This window comes from Equus asinus, chromosome X (assembly GCF_041296235.1).
Source record: "Equus asinus isolate D_3611 breed Donkey chromosome X, EquAss-T2T_v2, whole genome shotgun sequence".
NCBI classification, from domain to species: Eukaryota; Metazoa; Chordata; class Mammalia; order Perissodactyla; family Equidae; genus Equus; species Equus asinus.
Window position 1 is genome coordinate 136,258,874 of NC_091820.1, and position 26,645 is coordinate 136,285,518.

The 26,645-nt window shown below is 42.4% G+C and overlaps 1 protein-coding gene across 10 annotated transcripts in view; it reads left to right on the forward strand.

Annotated features, from left to right (window-relative positions):
- The window catches only part of MTMR1 (myotubularin related protein 1), a 68,332-nt gene that overhangs the window by 6,695 nt on the left and 34,992 nt on the right, over positions 1-26,645 (forward strand). For 3 of the 10 annotated variants that reach the window (XM_070503053.1, XM_070503058.1, XM_070503057.1), the window contains 6 exons: positions 17,929-18,004; positions 20,388-20,482; positions 20,856-20,963; positions 23,590-23,691; positions 23,992-24,075; positions 25,235-25,384. In XM_070503053.1, coding sequence (XP_070359154.1) covers positions 17,929-18,004; positions 20,388-20,482; positions 20,856-20,963; positions 23,590-23,691; positions 23,992-24,075; positions 25,235-25,384 — 615 coding nt within the window. Of the gene's footprint in view, positions 1-11,481; positions 11,556-12,143; positions 12,171-13,956; positions 14,008-17,928; positions 18,005-20,387; positions 20,483-20,855; positions 20,964-23,589; positions 23,692-23,991; positions 24,076-25,234; positions 25,385-26,645 lie in introns of all 10 variants that reach the window. The other 7 variants (XM_070503049.1, XM_070503054.1, XM_070503050.1 and 4 more) reach the window with 5 other exon arrangements.

A 26,645-nucleotide genomic window follows, 5' to 3' on the forward strand; every position in this document is an offset into this window, starting at 1 on the left:
AGAAAAAACTGTCTTTAGCATATGATCATTCTTTTAAACATCCAGTTCCATTGTATTATTTTATTATATTATATATTATGTTTTATTATAATAAATGCCTGTATTTTCTTTGTTAGTATTCTGAATTTCAGAAAACATCCGAGGTACAGTATTTCCCTAACTTCACAATTTGTTTCTGTATTTAGGTGCTAGCTGTAGGTTTTCAGCATTAACATGTGATACTAGCTAGAATGCAGAAAACTTTCAAAATCTCAAGAATATTATATGGGCAGCCCCATTTTTTAGTCCTATTGAATTGCAAAATCTCTTGTTTGCTTTAAAAGTTGGCTTCCTGCCTCTTCTCAAGTTAAGAGAAATAAGCTCCTTGTCAGCAGAGCCTGGGGCTCGTTTACCCGCCACTGCCCCCCAGCATGCTCCTGGGACACACAGCAGGTACTCAGTGAATGCTTGTTGAGTCAGCACAGACAAAACAGGCGTGCTCCGTCCTTGTTCAAGCTGAAGACTAACTTTGTTTTACTGTCAGTAAACTATTAACAGGTACACTGAATGAAGCCCTGTTTACCTTTCAGTAGAAGTGTTTGCTTGAACTAAGGTTGCAGTTTATTATGGTCATTTTTGCTTGCTAGTAAGAGGTAATTGGTTTTCACAAATATGTGTGAAGCACATTTAGTATCCCAGACTACCCTCGGTGAACAGTCTCTCCAAATCACGGTCCTTGCCAGGCCTCACATCTTACAAACACTTCAAGAACTGCCATAAAGATCCTAATTCCTTAATAGTGGCTCCTTGTTTAAGGGCTCCAGCCTCAGTTCCTCGACTCAAGAGGCCGTGCGATTGAGATCTGCCTATCATACTGGACTGGCTTCATCCAAGCCACCTGATACCGCTGAGTACGCCTCCTACAGGGGAGCACGGCTGTGGTTAATAGAAACTGGATAATATGCCCGGACAGAAGAGTGACAGTAGAATCCTTAATAGGCTTCCCTGCTACCTGATTTTCAAGTTTGCCCACGTAGGAGCAGCTGGGACTCCTGCTCGTCAAAATCCAGCTGGGCTAATATGCCATCTCCAGGTGGGAGAAGCATTTGCTGCATCACTGGTGCCTGAGAGGCTTGTCACTGAGCATACTGACCGCACCCGTCCAGCTGCCTTCTTGCCCCTACCTTAGTGGAGAAACTGCACTGCCGAGTGGAGAGGCTCAAGGACCCTCATGAGGAGAGAATAGCTCTCAGACCTTGGAGTGATTTTCTTTACAGACAATTCTGAGTTACCTGTAACGTTTTCTTTATGGTTGAATAGTTGTGAGTGCTGTATGGCTTCTACGAAAGATTGAATGTTGACTGTGTGCATAGCTGTCTGACCTTTACATTAACAGATCAGACTGAATCTGTACTTTAACATGAAGTAACTAAAGGGTTTTGATTTTAGTCTATTTACAAATTTTGTGTAGCAGAATTAGCTATCGGAATGGTTTAACAGATGGTATTCAGAAAAAAATAAGGCTTTTCTATATTTTGTAAATTGCATTTTAAGTACCTGCATCAGATCAGAGCTGCAGCCTTTGGTGAGTTATTGTGAGAGTGTGTTTTCTAATCGGCTTTATTTTCTTTGCCCTACTGTAGCCAAGTCTGCAAAGTTGAGGTCAAATTTATAATTCAAGATTTGTTTTCTTCAAGGAGAGCTTTTTCAAATAAAAAAAGCATAAAATGTTCTTAAACAACAAGGATAATTTTACATGCTACTTATAAAGTAGTTCTCAAAATCAGGGTAACCAAGATGGGCCTTTGGGACACCACTGGCTTGGGAGCATTGCATGGGGTTGGCCCTGAAGGTCCAGATACAATTCCTGGAGGATTTAATTTGCAGTTATCAGTCAATAATATTTGAAATTATCTACTGTGCAAATGTCTTATTTGAAATACTCACTTTTGGGGGTTAGTTTATTCTAGGTTAAACTCAATGTCAGTAATTAAGTGGGAGCAGATTTTCCTGTGGAGCCCAGCACTTGCATCTTGATTTGAAATGCTGATGGTCTTCTCAGTTGTAGGCTGCTGTGGGTAGTTCTACATCCTCATCCACATCAACCCTCTAGCACGTACAGCGCTCGATGGTTTTGAAATACTTTTTGACATATCATCCATTTAAGCCTTAAAACCACCCAGTGAGGCAGCTATTCTTATAATCATCATTTAACAGATGAGGAAACCAAGGCTCAGAGAGGTTAAATGACTTGCTTAGTTTCCGAAGTTAGACTTGAGGTTTGAACCCAAGTCATCTTATTGAAAAGCTAGAGTGATTTAAAGAATTTTGTCCCAGCTCCTTGTCCATCGTTTTTCCAAATGTGGTCTTTGGGTCTTCCTGCATCAGCACTCCCTGGGGTGCCTACAAAAATGCAGGTTCTGTGACCTCCATCCCACTCAGTGAATCAGAATCTCTGAGGGCAGGGAACCAAATGCCTCGTATATTTCTTATGTACAGTAAAATATGAAAGCTAGGCTTCTTAGGTTTATATCTGTTGAAATTGGTGATGGGACCACACATATCTGTTACATTCCCACAAATCTGAGTAATTAGTCACTTGTGTTAGCTTTTGGAGAACAATTGTTTTTTTATTTACTCATATCATAAATTGACAGCTCAGGGTCAGCTCGCCCAGAGAGTGTGGTAAGAATATCAGTGGTATCACATGAGATGAGTATGTGGTGGATGTGAGTAGATGGTATGTCCACGGACATGTTTTAACACTTATGTAATTATTTTAATGTGTATTAGAAACACTAGCACATCAAACTTGTGATATAATGGATGCTATTGCTTAGAGCCAGGCAAAGTGTGAAAAAGGAGTGCATTTAAAGTTAACATAGAGATAAATGCTAATATTGGTATAGGTAATATGCAGGTACAGCAAACTTGTAAAGGTGGTATTTGAAATGATAGGAGTTTGGGAAACATTGTCCCAGCTGGAAGAGCAGATAGGTATTATGTTGAATTGTGGATCAACTAAATTAATAAATGTATTCTTTAATACCAAGTCATCCTGAAGATTTGCCTGATAATTAAGACTGCTAGAAGTGTAGTAAAATGTTTTGTTTGCCTGCCCCCCAACTCAATTGCTTTCATTTTTACTGTGCTAATAACAAAGAGTAAAAATCTCTCTCTTAAATTTGTCAAAAATTTTAAGAACAAGATCCATAGATTAGACAAAATAATACAGTTACAAATTGTAATGAAACATTTGTGGGAACTGTTAGAAGTGACGCAGTTGATCAGTCTGCGTTGTTTGGGAAGTAGATCTAGGCCAGGAAGGGGGAAGTGACAGTGCGCTACAAACAGTACTGGGTAGCTTTGCAACCTTGTTTAACCTCTGAGTGTCACTTTCCTTATCTGTAAGGATAAGAGAGTTTGGATTAGATTGTAAGTCTCTGAGTTCCTTTCTTTCTAGAACATTCTTCAATTCTGTTTTGTCTAAAAGGATTTGATTCTAGCCAGCCTTCAGGAAATTAGGACGCTAGAATTTTAATGTGATCATCGTCCTTCCTCTGGCTCTATCGTCATCATCACCACCTCTCTGTGCCCCTCCCCCTCTTTCTCCTCCCCTCGTCCATGCATACACAGTAGCTAGATCTCTTCTTTAAACATTCTGAAGAAAAAGGAGAAAATGGAGAGGTTACCTATACCAAGTTTAATCATTTAATAGGTTAGTATAGTGATTAAATTTTGGATCTTCAACAAAAACTTCCCTAAGGGCTTTGGACGTAATTGGGATGCAGTATATAGAAAGGGCTTCATTATGTTTGAGCTAGGTCTTAGTTAATAGATCTTAAATTGGGTACCAATCTATGAAGAGGGCAACTTGAGCATGATCTTTCAGAATCCATGGCTGTAGTCCATTGTTGATAGCTTGGCCTCATGATCTATTGATTAAATCAGAGTGTGCAACCACAGATGTCTACAAGGGATAGTTAACAAGCCAGGCAGACATGGAGGGGGCTGTGGAGAGGACAGTATGTTCCCCTAAAAACAGTTAGATAAAACCCGCCTGCTACTGCCTGTGTGAGCCCTAGGCCTCCAGTTTGTAACCACTGTAATAGAAAAGTGCTATCCTATCTCCCAGCATTACTGGTGGGGAAGAAATGTTTCTTAAAAATATCAAGATTTGGGCCTCTGCTTCTGGAAAGATGGAGCAGATATATTTTTTCTTATTCTTCACACTAAGTACAACTAAATACCCTGGACGTTATCTATAAAATAAGCATAAGAATTCCCTGAAAGGTAGAGAGAAGAAGGCAGACTGGTTAGGGGCTTCAGGACTCAAGGAACAACAGGGCAATGAAGTCCCTGGATTTCGTATTTACCACTTATGTCCCAGACTTGTTGCTGAAGAAGCCAGCAACCCAGAAATGCCAACAGGCGCAGACACAAAATCCTACTCTCTCTAGCCAAAGGACCAGGAAGGGGCAGCGGAGCAAAAAGACAACTTTTAGACGCTCATCACTGTACTCCAGCCAAACACCACAGAAAAAGTTGCAGCCTTACACTCACCCCGCCAGCAAGGCCAAGAGGGGAGCCTAGATTGCACCTTTGCCAGGCTGTCATGAGGCACTCCAAACCCCTGCAGTCAGGGTATCGGAGGGGGCCTAGTGGGGAGTCAGGACTTTCCCCACTGCCCGTTGGTAAGGAGGCTGTGCCTCTACTGTGGTGTCATGCAGGCCATGTTGGGGGCAGTGACAAGGTACACTCGCCACTCCCCTGCCAGGGAGGTATGGGTGGAAGACTAGCTGGGAGTTGGGACTCTCGCCTCAGCAGTAACTAGGAATCCCCTGTCCTTCTCCCGTGTCAATGGAGGCTGAGTGGGGAACCTGGACTTCTATGCCGACCTGGCTATAATGAGGCAGTACCCACCTCCTCCTCCTGCTGGAGCAGTGTCAGAGAAAACCAACTAAAACAGAAGGTTTAAATAAGATCCACACTCACAACAACATACTCACAGTGTCCAGATTTCCAATGAAAATCACTCGTCGTACTGAGAACCAGAAAGATCTGAAACTGAATGAAAAAAGAGAATCAATAGATGCCAAAACTGAGAAGACAGAGATGTTCGGATTATGTGAAAAATATTTTAAGGAAGCCATCATAAAATTGCTTCAATAGCAATTACAAATATCCTTGAAACAGTGAAAACTTAGAGACAAGAAATAGAAAAGTTTCAGTAAAGAAATATGAAATAAAGAAGAACCAAATGGAAATTTTAAAACTGAAAAATACAATAACCAAAATAAAAAAACCTCAGTAGATGGGTTCAACTGCAGAATAGAGAGGACAGAGAAAAGAACTGGGTGAATCTTAAGGGAATTACACTGAATAAAAAAAAGCCACACCCAAAAGGTCACATACTGTATGATTCCATTTATGTAACAGTCTTCAAATGAGAAAATTATAGAAATGGAGAACAGATTAGTGTTTGCCAGGGGCTGAGAAGGGGAGGGGTGGGAGGGAAGTGGGTGTGGCTATAAAAGGGCTACAGTAGGGGTGCTCGTGATGATGAAATTGGCCTGCAGCTGGACTGTATCAGTGTCTGTTCTGGTTCTGATATTGTGCTATAGTTGGGTAATATGCAGCCATCAGGGAAATTGGGTGACATGGTACATGGAGTCTCTCTGTATTATTTCTTACAACCTCGTGTGAATCTACAGTTATAATTAAAAATTTAATTTTAAAATCAAAATTTTTACAGACTGAATGATTGTATATTGCATGTAAAATAAATTTTGATTAACATTTATAACAATTCACGATACGGTAAAAGTATTGTTTAAATGAAACATATAGTTGTGCTAATAAAGATGTTAGAATCTAGTTAGTGAAGAGAGTATCGACAATTATCCTTGTGCTAGCTCAGTTACAAGCCGCCTCCTCCCTTTTTCAAGGGGAAACTGGGGCCAGCATGCTTCATGGAGGATGGAATTGAAGGGCTCTGGAGGCCTTTCCAGAGCGGAGAGTGGGGCTTTCCAGTTAGGGTTTGACAAAGCGGGCCAGGCAAGGTTCAGGTGTGACTTGTTTCCTAAAGACCAGGGCTGTATTTTGATGACTAGTTGAGATTGTTATTGGCTGGTTCTGGCCTCTGACTCCAGCCAGCTGGTGAGCACTAAGCTGCATAGATTTCTGGTTATTGAGGCTCCTACAGCAAGAGGAAGGATTTCCTGACCCAACAGTTCAAACTTCCTAGCAAGGTGAAACCTCTTCTTTTAAATTCATTTTGTAGCGATCTCATTGTTAAAGCAAAATTAGTTTATTTATAAACTTTACACCTAAAACAGAAAACAGTGGTGTTTTTACTCCAATATCACAAGCTTTTCTTGAAAAGAAGTCTCTTAGAGGCATAAGTTTAAAGATAACTCATTTATAAAAGTAACCAGAAATTTATTTGACTTAGAATTGTCTCATATGGTTTATCAAAAAGATCATAAAAGTTGGAGTCGGAGCACTTTGCCTTGAGCCCCAGCCCTGGATCTGACCAGCTGCCCAACAAGTTACTTAACCTGTTGAGACTCAGTGTCCTTGTCTGCCTAATGGGTGTTACAGTGAGGGGATTGATGTAGTAAATAGGGCAGCAGATGTAGCAAATGTGTACAGTGCCCATTTACTGTACACTATTACTCTACAGGAATGTCTGTGACGTGTGAAAACGAACACCAGAGGAGGGTATCGTCATGGCTGAACACCGAGCCACTGCCGTAAATGGCGTCTCGGCACCTGTTATGTGCAGGGGGCCAGGCTGGGCTGCACGGACTTCATAGTAGGGAAAGAGACACCAGAAAATACAGTCCAGGTTGGGCTGTGGTGAGTGTTTAAACAGACAGTAAACAAGGTGCGTGGGAGGAGTGAGGAGGCAGAGCAGGGCGTTCTGGGCGTGAAGCTGTGAGAGCCTCTGGCAGAAGGGGAACAGGTTTAGGTGGGGCCTTCTCGAGGTTAAGAGCACGGGAGCTCGAACCAGCCGGCACATTGCTGCCTCGGTGACCTTGGTAAGGTACTTCACGCTCGCTGCCTCAGCTTCCTCCTTTGTCACATGGGGTAATAGAAGTCTCTCCTTCGCCGGTGGCTGGGAGGGTCGAGATAACACACGGAAAGCATTTAGCACAGTGCCTGACGTGGAGTGGATCTGCTCCAATGGCTTGTTGGTATTTGTATTACTGGTACTGGCTGTGTTTGAAAACTTTCTGAAATGCTTTCATGTGTTGGGGATTTAGGGGTGTCAACTGTTACCTTCCGAAGAATTAAGACAGGAGCCAAGTAGATTCGACCACAATACCAGCTTTATTAATTGATCAAAGCTGGCTTGGAGGGCCTCGCTTAGGTGTGAGGCCACAGTCGGCCCAGAATTGCACACACTCATCCAATGGTGGAGCACTTCTGGTACCAGATGTGTGGGTTTTCCCCACACCGACGCATTCTCCAGCACCAGCTGTGTCCTGCAGTTCATTTCCCACACTGCCCAGAGTTAGCGCAGGCCCCACAGCTCAGGGGCTCAGTCCCAGAAGGCTGCCTCTCACTTCAGACACTAGTTGCAAGTAGTGGCTCCCCAGGTTACCCACAACTTCTGCCCGGCTTGGCTACAAATTGGGGGTTCCCACAGCCCCCTCCTCGAATTTGATCATTCGCTAGAACAACTCATAGAACTCAGGGAAACACATTTACCACTTTATTAAAGGGCGGGATGACGGACACAGATGAATAGCCAGGTGAAGAGATATGTAGGGCAAGGTCTATGAGGGTCCCAAGCATAAGAGCTTCTGTCCCCGTGGAGTTGGGCTACGCCACCCTCCTGGCACATGGATGTGTTCAACCCAGAAGCCCTCCAAATCCCGTAGCTTAGAGATTTTTAAGGAGGCGTAAATACACAGGTGTGATTGATAACTCATTTTCCAGCTCCTCTCCCTTCCCTGGTGGATGAGGGAGGGGAGCTGAAAGTGCCAAGCTTCTGATCCTGGCTTGGTCTTTTCTGTGACCAGCCCCTATCCAGAAGCCCACTGAGAGTCGCCTCAGTAGAACAAAAGACGCTCCTGTCGTCCAGGAATTTCCAGGGGTTTTAGGAGGGCTGTGTCGGGAACTGGAGTCAAAGACCGAATATTAGAACAAAAGATGCTCCCAGCACCCCTGTTTACAAGGCTTTTAGGAGCTCTATGTCAGAAACCGGGGTCATTTCACAGTGCTTTTCTTGAGTTAGTGAAAGCCGTTTAGAGGCAGGTAAATTTTTAGTTAATGCTCAGGCAGTCTGCTTTGTTAGGTAGATTAAGATTCATTATTAACTTGTTTGCACCTTCTCATAGGTTCTCGTGTGTAGGAATTGAGAGAGGGGATGTGGGACAGATCAAGAGAGTTGCCGTGCAAGGTGGGGAGGCTGAGACCCATCAATGAAAAAGGTTACCTATCAGTGCTGAGTCTAGCAAGTCCCTCTTCGTGCGCACTTACCCCCCTGCCCGGTACAGTTCGCCTACCCGATTAACCCTCCTGACAGCCTGCCATGAAGGTGTGCTCAGCAGGACCGCTGGAGAGAGGAGGAGGCTAAGCTCCGCGGTGGGGCAGGGGGCCTGTGGGGCTCCTCGGAGGGCTCTTGGCCTGTAAGTGCTGCAGGAGCATTTAACTCTGGGGTGCCTTCTTTTAGCCACCCAGAGGCCTGTTTGCCTCCCCCAGCCTCGGTGGGGGAGATGTTTTCTGAAGTCTTCCAATGAGGCTTAGCAAAACGACTCCTGGGGTCTTAGAGCTGGTCAGGACCCTGCAGTCATTCCCCAGGCTCCTTTCCTTTCGTGAAACCAAGGCCCAGTGCAGCCATGAGGGGGCCCTAAATTGGCTGGTGAGAGCTGGCCCCAGGCCTCCAGACTTAAAACCGCTGTTCTCCTCTCTGGCTCTGATCAGAATCAGATTTAAGAATAGAATGACCCTCTCTCTGTGCCTGAAATGGCTTATTTCAGGAGAGATGTAAAGTAAACCAGAGAGAAATACATGGGTATCAACTTGGAGACTGTCAAGTGAGCCTCCTACTGACCTTCCTGGTCTCATACTAAGAATACTGAGGATTTGGGGGCTGGCCCACTGGCATAGTGGTTAAGTGCAGTGCGCTCCACTTCAGTGGCCTGGGTTCACAGGTTCGGATCCCAGATGTGGACCAACACGACTTGTCACCAGCCATTCTGTAGTGGCGACCCACATACAAAATAGAGGAAGATTTGCACAGATGTTAGCTCACGGCCAGTCTTCCTCACCAACAACAACAACAACAACAAGGATTTTATTACAACAGGTAAAGAGTTATGTGAGCGTCAAAGCAGATTATCATCCTAGCCCTTTCCAAACGTTGGAGTTAGTTTCTACTTCCAGTTGCAAAGGCTTATTGACGGTGGTGCGTCTCCTCTGTATAAGGCCCAATTACACTACTTGTGAATGCTGATTTTTAGTTTACAATTTGTTACTATCACTTTCCAGACAAAGTGCCAAAAAATTAATTGTAGTGACAGAACAAATGTGAAAAAAAATAGCATGCTACAGCAGAGGTTTGGAAGTAGAGAGGGGAAGCGAGGGAAGAGGCAGTGGTGTTGATTTCTTCGTCAACCCAAAGGGAGCCAAGAGAAATGGGCTGTACATTTGAGGGCTGTGGTTTAAGTGTGTGAATTATAGGCACACAATGCTGAGGCAGTATAGCGGACTACCCGGGTTGAAATATTTGCCCTGCCATCTTGAACTGTGCCTTGGTTTTCTCATCAGAAAATGGGGCCAATAATAGTTTTTCTCTCGCAAGGTTGTTCTGAGAATAAAATGAGTTAATATATACAAAGTGCTTAGAAGAGCATGTGGCACGTAAAAATCATTTCATGAGTATTTTTCTTGTGATGAAGCAGCTGCTGAAGGAAGATAATAAAAGAACTAAAAACTAAAATTTCAATCAGCAGAGATTGGGGAGAGGGAGGTAGTAGTTTGAGAAAGCTTATTTTCTCATCTTTTAGAGTTGGAGGTCACTAGCTACTGTTTAAGGTTGACAAGTCATGACGTAGAGGTGTAGCCATATTTCCTCTGGATTAGAAATAGGTCTGGTGAAACGTGTGTCACTGAGGAATGGAGCTCGTGGAGGGGGACTTCCTTTCTATTTTGAGCTTTTGTTGCCATATATGCCCCATTTTGAGTTTTTTATTAACAAAGTGTGTATTTTACTTATTTTGTACTAACTTTCTTGTGGTGTAATTAACGAATGATAAACTTCACATATTTAAAGTATACAATTTGATAAGTTTTGATAGGTACACACTTGTGAAATTATCTCCACAATTAAGATGATAAACCTATCTATCACCTCCCCACCAAAAAAAAAGCCAGGTTTAAGCTTCTTAGTCTAGATAGTCTATATTTAGGAACTCGTGGGCTTTAAATCTCTTTGAGCTACAGATCACCTAATTCAGAACACCATTTTTACTTTAAGTAGTATTTTCTTTCAGTGCTGATACAGTGATACTTTTTGAAGTCTGTATCTTTGGACCTATAAAACTCTAAAACTACTAAGAGCCTCTGGTGATTTTTTTTGGTAGTGCTGTTTCTTATAGCACATCCAGTGGTTAGATGAGAGGATTTCAGACTGTGGAATGGAGAACAGGCGATTCAAGTCTTGCTCAGGCTGTTACCACTATTTGCTTTTCTGGGGCGTTTCCTCTGACCAGGGCTTCCCGAATGCATATGCTGCATGTTCTAGTAGGATTCACGGGCCAGGGGTGGAGGAATAATGTCGCTGAAATCAGTGGCCCAATTTAATAAAGCGTGGCTGCCCCTGGCACCAGGCAGCGCGGGCCTCCGCTCTCCTCCCCAGCCCTCCCAGCCCGGCCAGCTGCCCCTTCCCCATGCAGCGGGGGCTGGGGGCAGGACAGGCATCCTTCTCTTGGTGGGATGGCCGCGTCTACCGGGGAGTTTAATTCTTCCAGAGTCCCAAATGCAAGTTGGGAATATAATTTCTGTGGAAACCAGGTTAAGATTTGTGGTTAACTACGTTTTATGATACTGTTAAGGCTATAGCTGAGCTGTGCTCTGGGTCAAATGTGGGAGCTTTTGTGGTTTTTTGGTTCATTTTTGTTTTGTTTCTGTGGGCTGGTTTGGGAGCAGAACCGCCTTTTTATCTCATTGTTTCTATGGAGAATGCATTCAGTATTCCAAACAGACACACAAATGAACCTTTCAAACACAGCCTGTTCACAGTGGCTTGTAATAGCACTTGACAGAAGGGGTTTGTGTTTAAAATACTGTAGTTTGTCTTAGCCTAAGGGCAATAAAATTTTCTCAAATCATAGACTTGCCTAAAAATTTAGGACAAATGTCTTAGGATTGATTTGATATTGAATGAAACTTAGAGGGCAAATGTGTTACGATTGATCTGGTTGGTTTTATTTAGAGGAGGATGATGTTTCTTAGGGAGTGGGCTGGTTGACTTAATGGCATCTTTCACAGGTCAATAGTAACGTGTCCATGATGATGATGTTCTGTGTTTTAACTAACAGGTTTTCAGGAGGCCTGATATAAGGGTAAGGATATTTGGCTGTCAGCAGATGGGCCTCCTCCTTGTGTGTCTCTGTGCTTATCGAACACTTAGTCTATTTAGTGTTCTTTACCTTCTCACTGGTTTTTATGAGCCACTCAGATCAATTTGCTCTGCTGTGTCATAGCTGTAAGTGTTCACTAGAAACGCTTTATTTGTTACAATGTTTTTGTGTGCAATAAAAGCCACTGTCTGTGAGGGCAGGATGCTAAAATTGTTACCAGTGTGCAATACTGACTTTTGTTGTGTTCCGTGAATTCTGACCAAATGGATATTCGTGGCAGGGGCTTAGAGGGCTAGGCCCACAGAGTCCTCTTTTGACCTTGTTTATCATGTAATTCATGCTAAAGACCTTAGCAACAGCAACAAAGCAGTCAGTTGTTGTCCATCCGTCTCAGTAAGACTTGAAGTCACCTTTGTGTGTGCATGCTGAATCCCAAAAGCAGAAATGCAAATCTTGAAGATAAATTTAGCAAAGTCAGTCCCATTTAGTGTTTCTTAAAATACAGATGTAGCTGTTGCGAATGGGGTATAGCTTATATTTTCCTCACGACTTTCCTTCCCTTTATTTCAGAACATTCATAAATCAAGACAAAGATTGGTAATGTGCATGCATTTAAACCTGAGTGTCAGATGCTGAAAATTAACCTATTTCCATTAAATGAAAACAATGTGGATTTCGATAGAATAATTTAGTGACTTCAGTTTTAAAGTTTTAATGTTATTGAGCCAGTGAAGTAGTACAAAAATAAGCAGGTTAAGTCAAATTCTTGTTATTCTAGTTGGTTTATCTTTGTTTAATCTTGTTTTCACCATGTTTTCTTTTGCTCAGGGGAATCATTTTCATTCACTGATTCACATTGTTAAATATTAGTGTTTGGCCTTCTACTTGCATGGACTTTGAAATGCTGTGTGTTTTTGTTGTTTAGTCATTTTTCTGTTTTTAAAAATTTTATCAAAGAATGACTCCATTTTCTTTGTATTTAAAAAAGTGGAAATTTCAAAAAACTAGCTGCATTTAAAAAAACACCCTTCTTTGAAGGGTAACAGTACCAACTGTTTACTAAATTCAATCCGATGATAAAGTCTAAAAATACGTTAAGTAGCTCTTTTACTTTTGACAAAAATGAAGGGTCAGAAATAGTAAATTCTGGGGCTGGCCCCGTGGCCGAGTGGTTAAGTTTGCGCGCTCTGCTGCAGGCGGCCCAGTGTTTCGTTGGTTCGAATCCTGGCGCGGACACGGCACTGCTCATCAGACCACGCTGAGGCGGCATCCCACATGCCACAACTAGAAGGACCCACAACGAAGAATATACAACTGTGTACCGGGGGGCTTTGGGGAGAAAAAGGAAAAAATAAAATCTTTAAAAAAAAATAGTAAATTCTTTTAAAGCTTTGCTACTTCTTCACTGACTGCCTTTTAAAGAAATCTAGTCATTGGAACCAAAGTTTCATAAAGGAAAAGTATATCTGTGGTAAATTTTAATGTTTTCAGGCTCAGAGACTTGATACAACTTTAAAAGGGGTTATAATCTTGTCATCTTCACTATTCATATTCTTTATACCACCTGTTGAACTAAAAGTCAAATTTTTAAAGTTTCAAAACCTAATTGAGTCTATGAAGAAATTAAGAACAGTATACTTTTAAAGGAATCGGAAAAAATTTGACTAATGATATGTGACCTTTTAGCTGTTTCTTTGAAGCATGTTGATACTGTAATTAGAAATATTTAATATGGTATTGATTCATAAATCACACTACTTAATTAGCAATAAGTAACAGATTATATGTACATGGAGGTCTACGCATATGTAGGTATATGTATATTTCCGGCATGTGCTATGTGCATGTGCATGTGGGTGGAAATTTTGTTAATAGCTGTAGAGTTGACCACTGGACAATATGATAGTTCTTTAGACTACATGAATACTTACTGTGTTTAAAATACATGTCTATGAACTGCCGTTGAATTTTGGCTTGGTTTTGCCCTTTATCTGTTTTTTTTTTTGTGGTATGCTTTATTTTCTGTGAGCATTTTATGCCTCTGTTATTTTATTTCTTTGCTATAAGCTATAGTATTGCTTGATTTTAAAAAGACAGTACATTCTTTGAAATCCATGATGTTTGCTTTTCATTTTTCTGCCCCACGACAAACACAGAATAGGTAACTCCATTTTAGGCTGAGGATGCTATAGATGGCCTACACATTATTTCCTTAACTCCAAGGGGGAAAATACTGTGATTTGCAAAGCCATGAAAGGTGTGTCGACTTTTACATGCTTACTGTCTCTTTAAAAAAGAACTTCTGTCCTTTCACCTGTCTGTTTGCACGTGTTTCTCTCTCTCCTCTCTGCCTTTTCTTGTCCATGCCCCTGGTGCTGTGCAGGAGATTCAGGAAGAACACAATGGCTACCCTTCTGAAGCTGAAGCTGATCAGGTGGCAAGTTCTACGTGTTCATCTGTTTGTAGCTACAGATCGTGTATTTAGAAGCCATTTCATACTAGATTTCTAGATGATAAGCAAATGCTTTTACCACTACAGTAGTGCCCTCCTCTCCCACTTTGGTAGATTCCATTATGACATTATTTGCAAAAATTGGTTTATCCAACAGTTGGTCAACCAGAAATTGGTTCGTCTGTGCTCTCAGTTTTCCCAGATCGGGTTATTGATGAGGTAGTGAGCCTCAGTCACGACAGGCTTCTGAAATGCCTTTACAGAGACTTAGAGGGGACAGATGTATACGCTAAGGGAGCTCCTTGAGGGTGCAGACCTGGCTTTATTCCAGTTTGCGTGGTCCATGCCCAGCACAGTACCTGGTACCTTGTGGGTATTTGTGGAATGAGTCCATACAGTTTGTATTTGTTAATCAGAAGCAAACAGTCCTTCGTTGATTATTCTTGAGTGCTGACTCTTTGCTCAGTACCCCTAGACTCTCTGGAGTCTTAAAGCAGCGGAACTTTCCCCAAAGCTTATGTAGAAACTCACTCTGTGAAACTGCTAGAAGAGCAGCTCCAGGGAAGCATGGCTGCCCCCTCACCCCCACCCCTGCCATGCTCAGCTGTGCCTTTGTCCAGCCCACCCTCCTTTGGTGACCCTGGAAGCACCTCGAAGAGCCCAGTTTGCAAATGACTGCTTTCGGCCTGCAGCCGTTACAGAAACTGTCCCCCTATCAGTTTGGATTCCGGATGAACAGTGAAGTAGTGGAGAGGCCAGGCCGGCCGCTGCGCTGGAGCCCTCGGGGACAAGTGCAGGGAGCAGGTGGGCCTGCAGCTGGACCTTCAGGGTCACCGGACAGGCTTTGCATGAGATCATCCGAGGGAATTCCTCAACTGGGGAACACATGGAGCAAAGGCACTAAGAGGAGTGGGCGTGTTCATGAGATCAAATTCCATTCACAAGAATATTCCGTTCTTTGATTATGCTGGACATGGGTTGGATAAATCAAGGGTCAAATCATGTCCTGTGCAACTTGGTAGTTGCAGTCAAAGCTTAATATAGCAGGAGTATAAGTCCCATCTCCTAACACCAGCTTTGTAAAGGGAATCTACTGTCCTCACAAGACAATGAGCCTTTAAGAACTCTTCTCCTCTTGAATTCCTATGCTAAACCGGGGGGGGGGGGGGGGGGGGGGGTTCCAGTACACAATCAATGTGTATCCTGTACAAAATAAACCTTTCATGGGGAAATCTGAAGCAGTGGGATCACTTATTTGTTTTGTTCTGATACTGCTTTTTCATCACTTAAAAAGCGTGTCCCAGATTTAATTATTATTAGTGAGAGGTTTGTCTCACCCCCACATTCATGTCCATTGTAAATGCGCAGGTGTTTCAAGCTAAATTTAATGGGACTCTCAGAAGAGACAAGATGTCTTCACCCTCCACCTTGAGAGCCTTGTGCCTTCTCAGAATGGTCCCGATCAGCGCTGTCTCCCGTCTGCAGCATTTTATCAGCTAGTCCTCAGTTGAGGACTTTAAAATGTTTGATGTGGCCTTGCTGTAACCTTAAAGTGAATCGCCTTCCCCCACACCTTCCAGAGCCAGATGAATAGACAGCTTGCTTTAGTAAATATGTTTCAAAATAACCTGTCCCCATTTAGTTTTAAATATAAGTTAATGAATTTGTCTATATAATATATGAGAATATTTAGCCATTAAAGTAAGCTTTAACAATGTAACATTTGAAGTAATTTGAAACTTGGATATTGATTAAAATAGCTTTCTCACTTTGTAACCACATTGTAAAATGTCACTAGTTCAGGCAATAAATTAAAGCATGGGGGCCTGGCCCCGTGGCATAGTGGTTAAGTTTACGTGCTCTGCTTCAGCGGCCTGGGTTCGCGGATTCAGATCCCAGGTGCAGACCTACATGCCACTCATCAAGCCATGCTGTGGCAGCGTCCCACATACAAAATAGAGAAAGATTGCCACAGATGTTAGCTCAGGGCCAATCTTTCTCACCAAAAAAAGCAGACTTTCAAATTAAGGCTTCTATTAGGATTGGTGATTTTGTTAGTGTTTCTAAAACTGGACATTTAAAAGTATAAATATTGGTTTATGCTTTATTACATAAAAGGTATATTTCCAAATCAGATGTGAGTATAAAAATGACTCTATTAACGGTTCTCCATGTCCCTAAAAATTCTGGCTGAAAAGTATCTTAAAAACCAATCTGGACTGAAAATTCAAACTGAATAAAATTGTTGGAGGTAACAGTAATCCCTAATCTGTATTATTTTAACCATGTATCGTCATAAGGAGGAGGATGGACCTTGTCATTTTGTGCTCTCCCCCTGGAACAGACATACCTAGACCAACATTTAGCATTGAATTTTCTCTTTATATTCTGACTTTTTTCCTCTATTTTATAAAATTTGATGAAACTATGTATAGTGTTTTTGAATTGACCTGTAAGTCCCTTTAATAAAACATATTGAAACATTCTTATAACTATGAAAAATGATTATTTTGAATTTCAGTAACTTATATTGCAATTATAAAAGATAGTCATTTTTAATATTTTGCTTCACAAAAAATTATGCTGAAAATTTAGTATTGTCCAACCTGTCTCCGGCTGAACGCTGCTGGCCTCCCAATGTTAACAGGTGTCTTTTGGAGAAAGCAGCCCCTGATCACCTAGGTACGGGATATGCAGCATCCTCTAATGCCCTCTTGCAGATTCGGCGTACATTAACATGCTAAAGACTTGACACTAAAAAAAACCAGTTTAACTTGTTTTCTTTAACCCAGCATTTCCTAAACTTGAAAAAAAAAGACCTATTCACATCTCTTGGAAATTTGATGCTCTGTGAACCACAGCTTGGGAATTGCTGAGGTTTTGAATACCTTATTCTTATTTGTGACACATTATGTCAGAGATGCCAAGGAGAAAGTGACGTTTCCTTGGCAGCATCTCACAAGGTGGCAGTACCTTGGAATAGGCCCTGAGATCAGGCTCTGGTCCCCAACTTTGTAGTTCAAGAACACCATTTTCTCAACCCCCTTGAGTTATCTGGTGCTGTCCAACCAAGCTTACAAGGCTGCCTACTGGGCTGCAGGGCCAATGTGGACATTTACAACTGTGGGCATGTATCTTTCTAGCCATCCAAGACCTCCTTTTCCTGGTACCACTGTAGCCAGGAAACCTGATACCTCATTAGCGGTTTACTTGGTGAGGGTAGAATCAGCCAAGGGTGAATTGGCTGGCTTGGGAGAAGCCTGGTGAACACAGTCTGCTCCACAGTGATTGAAATACTCTTGTCTGCCAGATGAGGGCGCACTCTCGTGGTCTGGATGGGATACACCCTGACAAGCCCACTCACCATGTCTCCCCTCCCCTGCTTTGTGCAAACACAGGGAGCTGGGCTGCGGCTCCCTAGGGCTTTCCTTCCACGTGTTACTGCCCTGAGACCCCTCCGAGGTTACTTTAATTAGATTTCGGGGTTTCCCCCGCTATCTCATAGGCTAGGCCATTTCTACGTACAGCTAGCTAAGCACCTACGTGTAATGTTGATTTTACTTGTATTAGTTTCATGCTCGGCAGGTAACCTTTTTCTTGACTTTATTTCCAAATTCTGGAGGCACCTTATAATAGCTGTCTGTGTAGTGATTACAGTATCTGTCATGTCAAGCCATTTCTGTATTAATGCTTTCTAACTGTGAATTTTAACTATGTGTAACAATTTGCTAGAATATGCAGCATGGTGTCCTGTGATGCTGAGCTTTGAAATTGTCTTGTAAGGGGAGGGGGGGCGTACATTTTGCACGCTTCTGTAGCCTTGTGGCAAGAGCACAGAACACCACAATTCTTCCCAGGTATGCAGATGGAAAGTGAGATTTACTCCTGTTTGGTTTTTGCCAGGCTCTAAGGGATGGAAATAAGCTGGCACAGATGGAAGAAGCACCACTTTTTCCAGGAGAGTCGATCAAGGCCATTGGTAAGTTTAATGAGCACACTTTGCTTATAGAGATCCATGAAATGAAATGGCACTTTACTTGTGAACACAGGTGATGTATGTGCTGGGGATCAGCCAGACCAATTGAATTAGAGGACAAATGGACTAGGCCTATTCATTCTCATTAATGTTATCAGGACCTTAAGAGAGAGGCGACTATAGAAGATCACTTCAAGCTCCGACTGAGTATTAGATGGTGTTACCTAGAGAAGAAGTGCTCGCCTTTCCTGACGAACTGAAGGCTGATTAGACACCGTAATGTCAGTTCACTGCTTTGTGGGAATCCTTCACTATAAGGAAAACGTATTGATAGAAGATCTAGATCATATTTTAATAACAAGTTTGAGAACTTGGCAAAGAAATTTTAGTGGCTTATAAGATTCCAGAAAGTACTATTTTAGTGTAAGAAAAGGGCATGTGTTGCCACCCTGGCTTCCATTGTGCCATGGGTGGACAGGAGGGCAGCTGGGTGCGAGCTTTTCACCTCACAATGGCCAAGGTCGGGTTGGACAGTCTGGTTTGCTAGGCTGAGTGTTGCCTTCTTCCCTCGGAGGTCCCTCCTGGAGATGTGTGTTCCGTTGTGGAGTACGGTCATCTTGTGTCAGGCACATTTGAGGAGCTGGGCTCTCCTACCAGGGCCTCCAAACAACTGCTCCTACTTAATATCCTAGTCCCTGGCTCTGGACCCCGCTCATCCTCACCTGGGCTTTGAGACTCTTTCTCTTTTTGGCTTCTGGAACTTCATTCACTCCTGGTGGTCCTCTGACCTCTCTGGCTGTCTTTTTCTGGGAGTTCTTCCAGCGCTCCTCCATGCTGCTTTGGGAATGATCTGATTAAAATTCAGAGCTAATTATGTCATGCCTCTGCTTCTCCAGAAAACAAACTACACAGATTTAAAGTGAATGTGAAGAGTTTTGACACATTATACAGCTGGGAAACCATCATCAGAATCAAGATAATGAACATATCCAGAAGTTTCCTTAGGCCTCTTTATATTCCCTTCTTCCTGTGCCTTCTCCCCCATCCCCGATCACTAAAGACTAGTTTGTATTTTCTAGAGTTCTGTGGAAGTGTAATCATCGAGTCTGTTCTTCTTTTGTCTAGCTTCTTCCACTCAGCGTAATTATTTTGATATTCATCCATATTGTGGCATGGGTCAATGGTCATTTCTTATTATTGCTGAACAGTGTTCCGTTCTCTGGATACACCACAGTTTGCTTAGCCATTCATCTATTAATGGATATTTGGGTTGTTTCTACTGTTTGGATTCTACATATAAAACTGCCATAAACGTTCTGAACAGATCTTCTCTGGCCTCATGCCCCATCATCCTTTGCAGCCTCCGATCCACCTACACTAACCTCCGGCAACTTGCTGACCTCTCCTTCCTCCCTCCCTTCTCCCCCTCCCTCACTGCTTCCATGCTGAGTTAAGTCGATCCTTTTCTGAGCTCTTATCACAGCGTGTCCACAGGGTTATGATAGCATTTATCAGGCTATGGTGTAATGGTAAGTTTCTGTGTAGCGTCTCTCATAGGTCACGGGCTGCTTGTGGGCAGGAACTGTGTCCACTTATGCCTAGAACCCCAACGATAGAGGCCGCTTGGTACATTATAGAAATTTATAGATAGATAAATTTATATATAGTTATAGAAAAGTTTAATGCAAGTGTTTTGAGAATTTGGCTGAATGACATCTTTAGTACTTTCAATTATCCCACTCGGACTCATCTGTAGCTATGTATGTTCCTGTCGTTTCAATAGAATGGCACTTGGGGAAGATCCTGAAGATGTGGTATCTTTGTGATAGGAGTGAGCTTCTTAACACTCGTAGGAATCAAATATGTTGTTGATATATATACTAAATATGTTGGTATTGATATTAATAATAAGAAAATAAAAATTGATATGGAAGCCGATAAAGAATTTGAAGCAATGAAGCCTTTTTCCACTTCATTGGTAGGGTTCTAGTTTTTGTCATCTGTAAAACAGTTTCCTTTGGGCATGCATAGGGGACAGTGTTTTCATTAGCAGTAATTTATGAAATGGCGGCCCAGGGTCTTCAGAGTTTAAATGTGTTTTTGCACGTGATTAATTTATCACTCAAGGAAAATGTTAACCACCTGGAAAAAATAACAGACTAACTTATTATGAAGCTCTTTACTTAAAATCTCATTAAGTAGCAAATCAGAATCTTGTTTTAAAAGTAGAATTTTTTTAGAAGACTGTCCATCTATGTCTTTATTTAAAGTAAAAAACAAAATTCCTAGAAAACTGGAATTACAGATATATATATTTGGAAATTCGTGTTAAGATGTATTAAAACACAAGTCAACGGCAGTCGCTGCTTTGGGTTTTTTCTTTCAGTGAAAGACGTCATGTATATCTGCCCATTTATGGGAGCAGTGAGTGGAACCCTGACAGTGACTGACTTCAAGATGTACTTCAAAAATGTAGAGAGGGTGAGTTTTTAAAAGGGTGTTTTATTTTTAAAAACACTTTAGCAGAAAGGAAACAATAAAGAAGAAAGTAAAAAGTACCACGAAATCCCATCACGCTGAGACAAGCCGAGGGTGAGTTTTAAGATGTACACATTTGCAAACAGATTTTGTATCTTGACAAAAAGGCCGTGAGAGTAGCGCTTATCCCCGAGGGGAGTTGTGCTCTAGTCCCACGCCTCCTTCATAAAGCACGGTTAAACCAGACTGCAGTTTCTTAGCTGCGACAAAGAGGAAATGTGAAGTAAACAAACGTGTTTTAAGCCAGCAAAGACTTACCATATGAAAACTCTGTGGACTGACACTGATAGGCATTCATCTTAATTTGTAAAACCAGGACCCACATTTCGTCCTTGATGTTCCCCTGGGAGTGATCAGCAGAGTTGAGAAGATTGGCGCGCAGAGCCACGGGGACAATTCTTGTGGAATAGAGATCGTGTGCAAGGTACAGTACAAACACAAGTGGGACTGAGGGGCAGGCAGCTGGGAACTCTTTCAGAAGGCGCGTTCTTCATGGTCCTTGGACGGTCAGGGTAATTCGGGCTCTTAGGAACTCAAATGTTTTCAGGACAGAGACCTCTTCGGATCTTACATCAACCAATTCCTACCACTATGTAAGCCACTAAAGTGAACCTCTTCTTTCCCATTGAAGCGTTCTAATTAACATGGACCTCTAACCTAAGTGCTGACATTATTTGTTACGTTTCAGAGAAATCAAATGGAAAGCAGAGAGCAAGATTTTTTCTAGTTTGTAATTTTAAGACTACCTTCAGAACAGTGGATGGTCAAAGGCTTCCTAAAGGGACAACAATATTCATAAATTCTGTGATTAAAACACAATTAAGTTTCTTGGCTATGTTGGAATTTTCTCCTGAGCTGTGCTTACTTTTGGTTTTGTACCCTTCCTGCAGCGGGTTAAGGAGAGATGTGTGTGATAATTTTAGTGATGACCAGTCATTTAAGAAACACCTTAACTGATGTTTTCTTCCCCATGACTTTCCCTCATGGAATACAGTTTATTCACAACCCTAACCGGGGTACCAGGGAAGAGAGCCTGCTTGCAGGATTGTCAAGGTCCCTTCCTGGTTTGGGTCCGTCCCTTCCTGGTTTGGGTCCTGCCCTTCTGTTTGCTTTAATCAAGCCTCTGAGGACAACTTCCTCTGGTCAGCCCTACACTACAGCTGAATCCACTTTTTCAGAGAACGCTTTACTCTTCCAGATCATGAACCTGCTGGCTTGTGAGACTCACTTTGGGTGCTCCATGGCAGTGCTCTCCTTTGGCAAATTGTAGTTGTCCTTCTCAGGCCAGGGTCCCACATGTGAAGCAGTGCTAAGCAGTTGCAGGACTTAAAGCAGAGAGCGATTCGGCGGTACTGTCGTTTCCCTACTGAGAACTCTTCAGTGGCTTCCCATCATCCTTAGGCTGGAAGGAAACTCCTCACCCAGACCGCGCTGTGTGAGCCTGGCTTACTTTCCTCTGCAGCGTCATCTCCAGCCACCCTCCCCTCATTCTTGCTATTCCAGTTCCTTTAGTTGCTTGCGCTTGCCTGGTACCATGCCCCCTCACAGACACACACAGACACACACACACAGACACACTCTCCCTCTCTCTCTCTCTTGCTCTCTCGCTCTCTCACTCTCTCGCTCTCTCGCTCTCTCGCTCTCTCTCTGTGGGACTTGACATGTGCTCTTTCCTTTGCTTGTGATGCTTTGCTCTCCAAGCGATCCTAAATAGCAAGTCAGATCAGTCAGCTCCTAAGGTGTACGTGTGTAGCCAGTGTAGCTTGGAGGGAGGGTGTACCAGGAAGTTATGTCACTTAGGCTGGTGTCCTGTGGCTCTTTTACTAAGATAATTTTATGGCTGGGGTGAACATTGGCTAATAGCTGCTTTAAAATGTTTTCCAGAATACTAGGGCTATGCTCCCAGCCCTCTCAGCTCGTGCCTGGGAGCCTTGCAAGGTATGGGGTTTGTTTTTTTAAATCAGATGATATACAATTCAAAAGGCACAAAAACTGTGTGGAGAAAAAAGTAAATCTCCCTCCACCCAACCCCAGCCACCCTGTCCCACCCCCTGCAGGCACCCACTGTCCCCAGTTTCCACACACACCCTGTGCATGTGAGCACGTGGGTACAGTCTTGGAAAATGTAAATGGTTGTGTATTTTAGAGACTGTTCTGCCCCTTTGTTTTCCCCTTAACAGTGTTTCTTGGAGCTCCTTGGCATCAGTGCAGAAAGAGCTGCTGCTTGTTTTAACAGCTCTTTAGTATTCCATTAGCTGTCCTGTAGTCGTTTAGCCAGCTCCTGTTGATGGACATTAAGGCTCTTTCCATTCTTTCGCTGTTACAGATAATATCACCACAATAACTTCCTCACTTCCCAAATTGCTCTTGCTTTAATTTGTTTGTGGTCATATTTACTTTCAAGTTTCATGTAATGTTAAAGAAGAATGAGATTGTTGTGCTTAACTAACGGCAGAAGTTTAACCCGGTCGGGGGCACTGCTCCCACCAGTCCCGGGAAGAGGGCGTCCCGTCAGAGCCACCTCCCTGGGATCACTCCTGCCCACGTGGCCCACGTGTGCTGCGGCCGTGCTTGGGAACTGTGCTCCTGGGAAGCAGCATTCTAGTTTCTGTAAGGGGGTCACTGAGAGCCGTAGTCGCTGCGTGATACAGAGTCCTTGCTGTGAGGACAGGGGAGACACCTTTGTCACATTGCTATTTTATGGCTGGTGTGAAACCTGTACTGGACAAATCCGGCAGTCTAAAGTTCACAGTGGATTCTGTGGCACACCTTTAGCAAGTGAGTGCGCAGGACTTGATGGCACATCTTTCATGGATTAACCTTACTCTTGGTTCCATCTGATGAGTTTTTTTCCCAGCACATCTCCTTTGTTCCAATTTCCTCACTTAATTTTTTTTATCTTGTTGGAGGTGTTTTTGTTAGTTGGAGCAAGACAGTGTAGAATGTGAGAAATGAATAAAAATATTTTACTTATCTCCTTAGAGCATAGTGTCTGCCTTGTAGGTACTCAATACACGTTGAACAAATGAGGTTTGCTAATTGTTTAACAGGATATGAGGAACTTGCGACTGGCTTATAAACAGGAAGAACAGAGTAAACTGGGGATATTTGAAAACCTCACCAAACATGCATTTCCTCTTTCCAACGGACAGGTAGGTACACCAAAATAAGCCTTTTTTGCATGCTTTTGTGGGGGTCCAAAAATTTCATGTTTAATAATTCTTTTTCCAGAGGTTTCCTTTATCTCTTTTCTCTCTGTTGGTAACTAATATTAGAATATTAAAAATTTGTCAGCGTGTAACGTTTAAGAAAACTGCCTGTTGCTTCAAAATTTACAGATTAAAATAGGAATCTTAATACATTCAGCTGATAATTGAATGAAAAGCTTTAATGTTGGGAATGTGACATAGTAAGGAAGTACTGACATATATTTTGTGGTTTTTTGTATGCAGGCACTCTTTGCATTCAACTATAAAGAGAAATTTCCAATTAATGGATGGAAAGTTTATGATCCAGTATCTGAATATAAGAGACAGGTAAAGTATGTTGCTTATCTAACTGAAAATGATAGATTGAGCATCTTTTTCTTTCTAAAAGGTTAGAAAATGTGGTGGAGAAGAAGCCTTTGGAAACAAGTTGTGCATAGGTGTGACTTACCTAGCTCGTGTGCTCCTCATCTCCGGGCCGCCCCGTTCTCCCGCTGCCAAACTTTTGACTGTGCCGCTGATCGGTCGCCCTTTTCCACGGGGCAAGTGGAGTACAAGACAGCTTTAAAAGGCAGATCGGCCAGATGGCTTTTATTAGATGTTCTGCTAATGAGTTGATGGGTAAGGAGCAAAACCAATGGCTTCAGTGAGATTTCAAGTCTAGTCGGCCCTCTGTACCCGCAGGCTCCACATCAGCGGATTCTACTACAGATCACAAGGCCTGTGAGGGTTGTGTCTGTACTGGGCATCTGCAGACTTTTCCTGTCATTATTCCCTAAACAATACAGTGTAACAACTATTTCTACAGCCTTTCCACCTTTCCATTGTATTAGGTATTGTAAGTAATCTAGAGATGATTTAAAGCATACGGGAGGATGTGCATAGGTTATATGCAAATACTATGCCATTTTATCTAAGGGACTTGAGCATCCACGGATTTTGGCATCTGGGGGGCCTGGAACCATCCCCGCTGATACCGAGGGACGACTGTATATGCCATGACTCATCAGTCTGATGTGGTGTTCCTATACCGAGAAGCTCTTTAGTGTATTGTCAAATTCAAGACATTCCAATAAGATATTATTTTCATGACATTTCATCTTTGTCTCTACAAAGATATTTGGTATGGTGATTTATATTATTTTAGACATTGTAAGAAGTTTCTTTGTCTCTAAAGGACTTTCATGGGTATTTTCAAAAACAACACTATGCTCATTCTTTATAGAAAACACAAGAAATGTGTAGGACTTGGATTCTAGTATATAATTTTCATTTTTTAGTATGTTTAGAAATTATTATGCTTCATTAGATTTTTTTAAATGGGCAGGATATAGATAAATATATACTTAAACTTTTAAGTAGCAATGAACAACAAATCATAAGTGGATGTTAGTAGAAAATAAGAAATGGATGTGGTTCATGCTTGGTCCTTTTTGAAAGTGTAAAAGTATGCTTTTCCCACTCTTCTTTCTTCTCTAACACCCTGCAGGGCTTGCCAAATGAGAGTTGGAAAATATCCAAAGTAAACAGTAATTATGAGCTCTGTGACACCTACCCTGCCATCATTGTTGTGCCAACTAGTGTGAAAGATGATGACCTTTCAAAAGTGGCAGCCTTTCGAGCAAAAGGCAGAGTCCCTGTAAGTAATAAGCATTGTCCTTTAGGTATAAACATATACTGTATTAGATCTAATATGGAAAGAAGCAAGGCAGAAAAAAAATCTAGTGAACAAAATGGAAAGTAGAAAAATAAAACCTGAAAACCTGAACGTATCTTTGCTTCTCAAGAATTACCTGATTATATCAACATTGTTTGCTGTGACTCCACCTTGTGTGACTTCATGTTACTAAGTACAAGGGTAACTTCAGTTATGCTCTCAAAATGTAGTAGAGAATAACAGAGGAGTAGCAAGAAAGAGTTAGCATGCTGTTGCATTAACAGTTCATGTCACTGGTTTCACCGAATCATCCTAGAGAAAATACACTCTTTCTTTCTTTTTTTTTTTTGAGGAAGATTGGCCCTGAGCTAACTACTGCCAGTCCTCCTCTTTTTTGCTAAGGAAGCCTGGCCCTGAGCTAACATCCGTGCCCACCTTCCTCTACTTCATATGTGGGATGCCTACCACAGCATGGCATGCCAAGGGGTGCCATGTCCGCACCTGGGATTCAAACCAGTGAACCCCGGGCCGCCGAGAAGCGGAACGTGTGAACGTAACCACTCTGCCACCGGGCCGGCCCCTACACTCTTTCTTAGATGCTGAGTGGAATGCTACAGCTGCATGGCAGGGACACTATTACAAAAACAAACATAGCAACCGGCAGGGGGGATTTTTTCAAACAGCTTTAGTGAGGTGTAATTGAAATACCAAAAACTGCATGTGTTTAATGTATACAATTTGATGCGTTTGGACATATGTATACACCTGTGATAGTATCACTGCAGGCAAGCAGGGGGTGAACGTTTCTGAGCCTGCAGGTTGTGGTCTGGTACAATCCTGAGGCTCCTGGCCACTGGAGGAAAATGGGAGGTTTGAGGGCATAGCTTTCGATTTTATAAGACACTCTATGTTCACCTTGGCCTTGCCCTGCCATATAGGTCACTGTTGAGATACAAAGATGTTTTTAAATTAGGAGACAAAATAAAACTAGTCAATCAAATAGGAATGGGCTCGATGTTAGTAATAGTTTGACTTAGTTTCTGTTTTTCTTAGAATCAAAGAATTTTAGAGGTGGAAGGGGTTTTTAGAGCTCAACTAGTCAGACTTCTTTCAATGGGACCCAAAGATTGAGTTTCATGGCCACCGTCCTCCTGTGATTGGGCTGACCCTCTGACCGTTGAGGAACAAGATGCAGAAGAAGCTGTGCTTGAGAAGAGGACTTGTTTCTCCTATCTAATAATTA